Here is a 6,443-nt window from a genome sequence, read left to right on the forward strand (position 1 = left end):
GAATTGGGTTCGATTTTCTCTCCTCCCCCACCATCCCTTTTTTCTTCTTCAAAGCAAAAAATGAACGGTTTTTATATCCCTCTCTTCATTTCCGTCGCCTCAATTTCTCATTTCACTCATTGTTAGCTCCCCCTACTTGGAACAGGGTCAGAGGCACATGCGTCGCGGGGTCGAAGGGCCAATGAAAGAAGCACTGGGCGGCACTTCGGAGGGATTGGTGGGGTCGGCCGACCCGCGCCCCAGATCCGCCGATGCTCTAAATGACACATTTTTATGTATAGAAACATCCTCTCTCTTTTTCCGCTTTCTTTTTTATTCTCTCTTTCTCATAAAACAATAAAATGGATGGAGTATTAATTTGTAAAATAGTGATGAGAAGCAGTATTGTGTTATATGCATGCTACTAGTATAAACCGTCGGATTTTCTGCCAGGCCAGACGACATACAGAAAAAGAATTCAAGGTGTAAAAGGAAAAAAGAAGTGAAAAAATGAAAAAATAAGCCAAAGATTATAAAGAAGCTGTTTGAGCAGAAGATGGTGGCGGCGGGGGCAGAGTCGCCGTGGAGTTGTCCGTCCAGTTCTTGTCCCCCCAATGCCACAACATGCTTTCCCAGAAGCAGAAATCTTCGAAGCAGGTCGTCAGCCGCGGATCCTGTATCTTAATTTGCCAGTGCCCGTCGCTGTAGTTACCTTTCTCAGCCTGCCTGCGATCCCACTCCAACGCTGCCTTCTGCTTCGATCGAAGCAAGCAGTACTTCTGTAACTTCTCCGGCATTGCATCATGGACCTTCCACCATGTCCTGTGCGCCACGTCGCTTGCAAATTCCTGCAATATGTCCACGTTCCAGTTGCAGTCATAGTCCCTGAAACACAGCCATGGTTTCATCCCCAAATAGTGAAGCACGTATAGCACTGGCGGATCAGCACCAAACAGACGCGTCTTCATCTCTTTCCTCTCTGGCTCGTCACCAATCCAAAAGTGTTTCAAGAAATTCATGTGTTTAGGGATCCGATGCCACCATGGGAAGATCTCATTCAAATACCCCTGGTCTCCACCGTTGTACGACTCAATCTCGTTGATGTGGTCCATCAGCAGCTCAAACGTGCAGTTTGATGGCTCAATAACCATCACCCCTGAGTTGAAGAGGGTCGCGTTGTTTCCTGTGGCTGTTATCTCTGGCATCTTGAAGAGGAAGTCGATGTTTCTCAGAATTAACAGATCAGCATCTATGAATATAATCTTGTCGTAATCTGTCAACTGCCAAAGACGAAACTTGCTGTAGTTCCATTCGTTGTAGGCATCTCGTTCTGCCTTTGGATTTCTTATTCTTTGAATCGTATGGATTTTCCACCCAGCCTCCTCAAGGCCGCCCCTGTCGTAGTCGCTTATACTTTCATCGACAAGTATCACAAGATCACGAGTCGAACCTGCCATACGGATGCTCTGAGCAGCAGCAATCGCCCCACAGACGTAGACGTGAGCTGAGTGCAGAATAGTTGCATATGCTTCTCGCCTTGCATTACCCGAGTTCCAATTTTCTGCACATATACAAGTTATAAGCTCAAGAACATGCTGCTACAAACACACATGCTCAAATGAGTTACATACGACACTACAACATTTGAACTAACCTTCGCTCGTAAGAGGAATTGCAAGTTCGCATGACCCGACTGGAAGGTTGAGCTTTTCTCTCAGTTTATTCAAATTGGGCTTATACAGCCATATGTTTCCTTCCCTTACAATCAGCTCTTTGCAAGTAAACAGATTAGGGGTCGGGAAACACTCGGTGATAAGAATAACATGCACAGGATGATACCCCTTGGCCATTGCAGCAACCCTTGCAGCTTCAAGTTGTAAGTGGAAACGAGCTATGTCCCTTGCCCAGTTTTGCTTGGATTTATCACACGGAAGCTTCACCACAATAAGATCCAACCGTGGTTTGCCCGGGTAGTGAATTCTGGGTAAAGAAGGACAAGTGGGAACATCGAACTCTTCTTCCTCATCTAGCCATTCTGGATATAATGTTTCCCAAGTAACATTGGGAGAGGCATAATCTGTGAAAAGCACGATATGCTCTGCATCCGGTAGCAACTGCTTCCACTGACTAATTTCTTCCTCGTTGAAATTCAGCAATCCTACTCCCTTATACTCGTCCCTGTCGGTCAGTCTCTCCATTGCTGCCGATGCTTCATCCCAGTCGATATTTAAATGTGATGTGTAACTTTGATCTATGCCAAATCTATCAGCCAAATTTGACCTTCAATAAAGCATCACAATGAAAGAGTTTGACTACAGTTAGAAAAGCAGAAAGAAAATTCATCCAGCCGTTACCACTGTTCCAGATAATAACACGATTTAAGGAATGATGAGTAAACAGGATATGATACCTATATCGAGAACGAGACATGTGATCTGAATCATGAATTGACGGAGAACGTAGAATTGTGAAAAATGCTCCAATTATGATGATGACCATCACAGCCTTCAAGGTGGAGAACTTGAAGCTCGATATCCTGTCCATACTGGATCGATAAAGGGATCGTTCCCCATCTTTAAATACTCTACTTCTAAGAAACCTTCTTTTGCTTGTATCCTCACTGAAAAAAACCACAGCAACAAGGGTAGATCAGATATAGAACTAGAAGGTAGATCAGATATAGAACTAGAAACACATTCAAAAGGGGTGGAGTTGAAAGTATCAAGCCATCTTAGAGCACAATGGATATCTAAGGTGACATACTGATCATCAGTGTATCTTTGCATCGTCATTGAATCCCAGCAAACACATGTGATTCAATTACAGCTAGAGACGAAGGATTTCTACGTACGAACAACAGTCAAATGAGTTGGAGCTTTAAAACAAAACCTATGAACCTAAAAGAAGCTGTAACAAAATCTGTTGAGTCGACAGATCAATGAATTTATTTTAAGTCCGGATGTTCTTATCCCTGACCATAAAACATCATAATCTCTCCAACCCCCAAACCCAAATCTTTCAAATGAGACAGTGTGGCAGTCCACTAATCTTCAACCACCTCATCTAGTAGGAAAGTAGCCAGCTTAGTGACCAAATATTTAACAAAATTATGAACCACCAACATCACTTCTACTCATCTAAATGATTGGTAATAGTCAACAATGAAAAGTAAGTTCCACCAATGTTACTAATAACTTGTAAAATGCACCTAACAAGGCATACAACAAAATCCTCAATAAACTATTGTCAAGAACAGCACATTGAAAAGTTCAACACCTAAACTGCACCTAAACCAGGATAACCTTTTATAGTCTCAAACAAGAAAACTTAGGAACCAGAAATCTCCAACCCTCCAAGCTCTGAACTACTTTTCACCAACCAATCATCAAAATCCATAAAAAATAGCTCATTAGCTTCAAAACCCCACAATTATATTCACACCGACAATCTCAGCCACCACTGGCCACCGCCATTGCCTCTGCTCATTTAAATAACATAATATCAAAAAATCCTTAAACCGACGATCTAATTCCACTCACAACTAAAAGCAAACATCTCGGAATGAAGTGCAGAAAAGCAGCAATTAAACCCAAAGAAAACAAGATGTAAATGCGAAATCGACATATCTACATAACCAAAATCATCAACAACGCCAAGACGAAATCGATTAAAAAACTGAGCATAAACTGTCGAAGAAACGCAAGTAGCGGTCAGAATGTAGAAAAAATTGAGCATAAATTGAGCCTTACTTATTGAAAGAGAGCCTATGCCTGGACTCTAGCGAAGTAGGCGAGGTTCCTCTCATACTCATAGTACTTTTTTCAGGAAAGGCTGCAACTCATCTCAAGAAAAAAACAGAAATACTGCTTTGTTTTGTTCAAATAACAACAAATCCAAGTGCGGGAGGATTAAAAAAAGATGCTTTTGGAATTCCAAGGTTGTGGATTCATAGAAAATGGCGCATAGCTTCCAATTTTAGGAAACCAGGATCTAGAGAGAGAGAGAAACAAAATGCCAAACAATGAGAATTTGATGTCAGAGGGAGAAACTTGTTTAATAGAAAGTGAAGTCAAATTAAGGTCATGGAATTTTTTATCTCGTTTTATCTTTATTAGTACTAATATGATTGAAAGGGAAACAGATTAGGGAATTAATGGAAATTAAATTAGTGATAAGTTTTTATGTTTGTGTTTCAAGCTAATACTGCTGAGTATTTTAAATGTGATCAACTATATGCAGATTATAATCTCTTTTTGGAGAAAGTTTAGTAGTAGTAGGTGAATTCATTTTTGTTGCTATTTTAATTAAGGGCTAACTTTCGGTGTCATTGTCACCAAAACGAACGATTGCTAATGATTAATTTTATTATATTGAGTTGTTAGACCGAATCAATCATCGACTCTTATCATAAACTACAACTTCAGTTTATATCAATTTAATTATACCATTACAGGCCACAATTTTAGTTTTTTTAAATCAACTTGCCTACTCACAAATTGAGTATGGAAGTGGAGTAAAATTTACAAACTCTATAAGTGTTTTATTCATCAAAATTCAACTGTATAATATATAAACAAATTTCTTATACATAGACTAAGTAAGCATGCCAATCTCATAAACTAGATTTTAAAAGTCAAACAAACTAAGCTCTAACAATGGATAATAATAGGTCATCAGAATTGCCATTAACTTGTTGGATTTGTCCTTAATTACTAGGAGTAGTTTGAAAGCACCCCTTAAACCAGACTCTTTATTAATAAACCACCCACAATGACACATTAACGGTTGAAATTAAAATTAGGGACTTTTGAAACATATAGACAATTTTGTCTTTACTCCAAAACCCAAAATTAGTTTTATAGAAAAAGCATAAAAAAGCAGGTATGTGTGGTTTGTCTGGCAGTAAAGAATTCTTATAAATTATACTCCTACTACCAAATACAGACTAGCACATGCACCATGGACTCGTAATTATAATACTACTTGCAACAATTTTAAAGCCTATCATTCTGAAATTCATATTGTTATCAATACCGAAATTCATACTCCGTATTTATTATATCGAAATTCCTAGTTCGATGTCATAATATATTTAAAATATATTGTAATTTAAAAGTTTCAATAATTTTCCATATGATAAGTGTGATATACCGGTTTTCGTTTCTTAATTGGCAGTTTTGATTACTTGGCACCATAGATACTTATATGGACATCAACATAAATAATATTTTGTGTATATTTTAAAATATAGTATATCAGAGTTCTACATGGTATATCGAAAATGTAGTACGATATTAATATTCAAAATACTTCATGCCAAAATTTTGTATATCGAATAAATTGGTACGATAACGGTGTGGTATTTACTCATATCGATAAATTCAAGCACAACATAATTTACAACATTTTTATACAATATACAGTACGATATTTAAATGCGATATTCATTGTACCTTTCCGCCCCTCTTTCACACTTGTAAAGATTACTATATGTAAAATAAACAATTCGTTAGAGCATCCACATCCGTGCTATTAGCTAAGAGCACGGAAGTGGGCCCGGACCCACTTTTACTCCTTATCCTTAGCTAAGAGCACAACACCCACATCCGTGCTCTTAGCTAAGGACAAGCTCAAGGGTCCCACCATTCAACTATTTAATTTAAATACTTCAATTACTAAAAACATTTCTACATTATAAAAATACATTAAAAAATTACATAATTAAAATCCTAAAAAATAAAAGTTACATAATTAAAATAAAAAAAAAAAACATAATTAAAATCCTAGAAAATAAAAAATACATAATTAAAATCCTACAAATTAAAAATTACACACGTGGAAGACTAGTCCTCTATCCCCAATTGCCTCTTGAGACCCCGGATCATTCCCTCATGTGTTGCAAGTTGCTCCGGAGTCATCTTAGACGTATCGTTCATATAGACTTAATCCAAGAGGGCCCACAACGAGTTGTTCGGGGGTGGAGGAGGCACAAAAGGGAGCAGGAGTGGGGGTGGATGGAGTCGAGGCGCGACGGCGGGTGGCCATCGCCTTCTTCTTTCCTTGCGACCGGCGGAAACTGCTCGGGCCAGTGTCGGGGCTACCCAAGTTAGTTCCGGCAAGCTGGGTAGCCACATCATCGGAGGCGTCGTCGGATAGGGCTACCGACCTCGATCGTTTGCTAGAGGAGCTGGAGGAGGATGCTACTATGCCGCCCCTATACTTCGGATGAAGGCGCCCCTCCTGCCAACAAGCGAGGTACTTGAACGCTTTAAACTCCAAGCTTTGGTAGGTCGCCAAAGCGACACTGATGATGTCGAGTTCGCTCTTGCCGCTCCCCGCCACCCGCTCTTCCTGTTGGAAGTACCCCTGGAACTTACCAATTGCCTCGTTGCATCTGAAGATGCAATTGCGCACCATACTATCATTGCGATAGATGGTTCCCCCGGCCGGGTTTCATTGTAAAG

At 39.6% G+C, this 6,443-nt stretch overlaps 1 protein-coding gene across 2 annotated transcripts; it reads right to left on the reverse strand.

Annotated features, from left to right (window-relative positions):
* Positions 1-337: 337 nt before the first annotated feature.
* LOC125224407 (putative UDP-glucuronate:xylan alpha-glucuronosyltransferase 3) lies at positions 338-4,031 on the reverse strand. 2 transcript variants are annotated; one of them, XM_048127802.1, is made up of 4 exons: positions 3,729-4,031; positions 2,390-2,599; positions 1,634-2,259; positions 338-1,540 (listed from the first exon to the last, which is right to left on the reverse strand). In XM_048127802.1, exons 1-4 carry the CDS (start codon positions 3,788-3,790, stop codon positions 510-512), a joined length of 1,929 nt encoding a protein of 642 aa, XP_047983759.1. In that variant the 5' UTR covers positions 3,791-4,031; the 3' UTR covers positions 338-509. The 2 variants fall into 2 exon arrangements, with proteins under 2 accessions (XP_047983759.1, XP_047983760.1); XM_048127803.1 differs by lacking the exon at positions 3,729-4,031 and adding an exon at positions 2,743-3,649.
* Between the last annotated feature and the right edge of the window lie 2,412 nt (positions 4,032-6,443).

The sequence above is a fragment of the Salvia hispanica genome, chromosome 4 (assembly GCF_023119035.1).
Source record: "Salvia hispanica cultivar TCC Black 2014 chromosome 4, UniMelb_Shisp_WGS_1.0, whole genome shotgun sequence".
NCBI lineage: Eukaryota > Viridiplantae > Streptophyta > Magnoliopsida > Lamiales > Lamiaceae > Salvia > Salvia hispanica.

Excerpts from the sequence above, each read along its gene's own strand:
- LOC125224407 (XM_048127802.1), bottom strand. The coding sequence starts at position 3,790 with ATGAGTATGAGAGGAACCTCGCCTACTTCGCTAGAGTCCAGGCATAGG. Across the intron at positions 2,600-3,728 it reads CATAGGCTCTCTTTCAATAA|TGAGGATACAAGCAAAAGAA; the intron begins GTAAGGCTCAAT and ends GGTTTTTTTCAG. Across the intron at positions 2,260-2,389 it reads ATGTCTCGTTCTCGATATAG|GTCAAATTTGGCTGATAGAT; the intron begins GTATCATATCCT and ends GCTTTATTGAAG.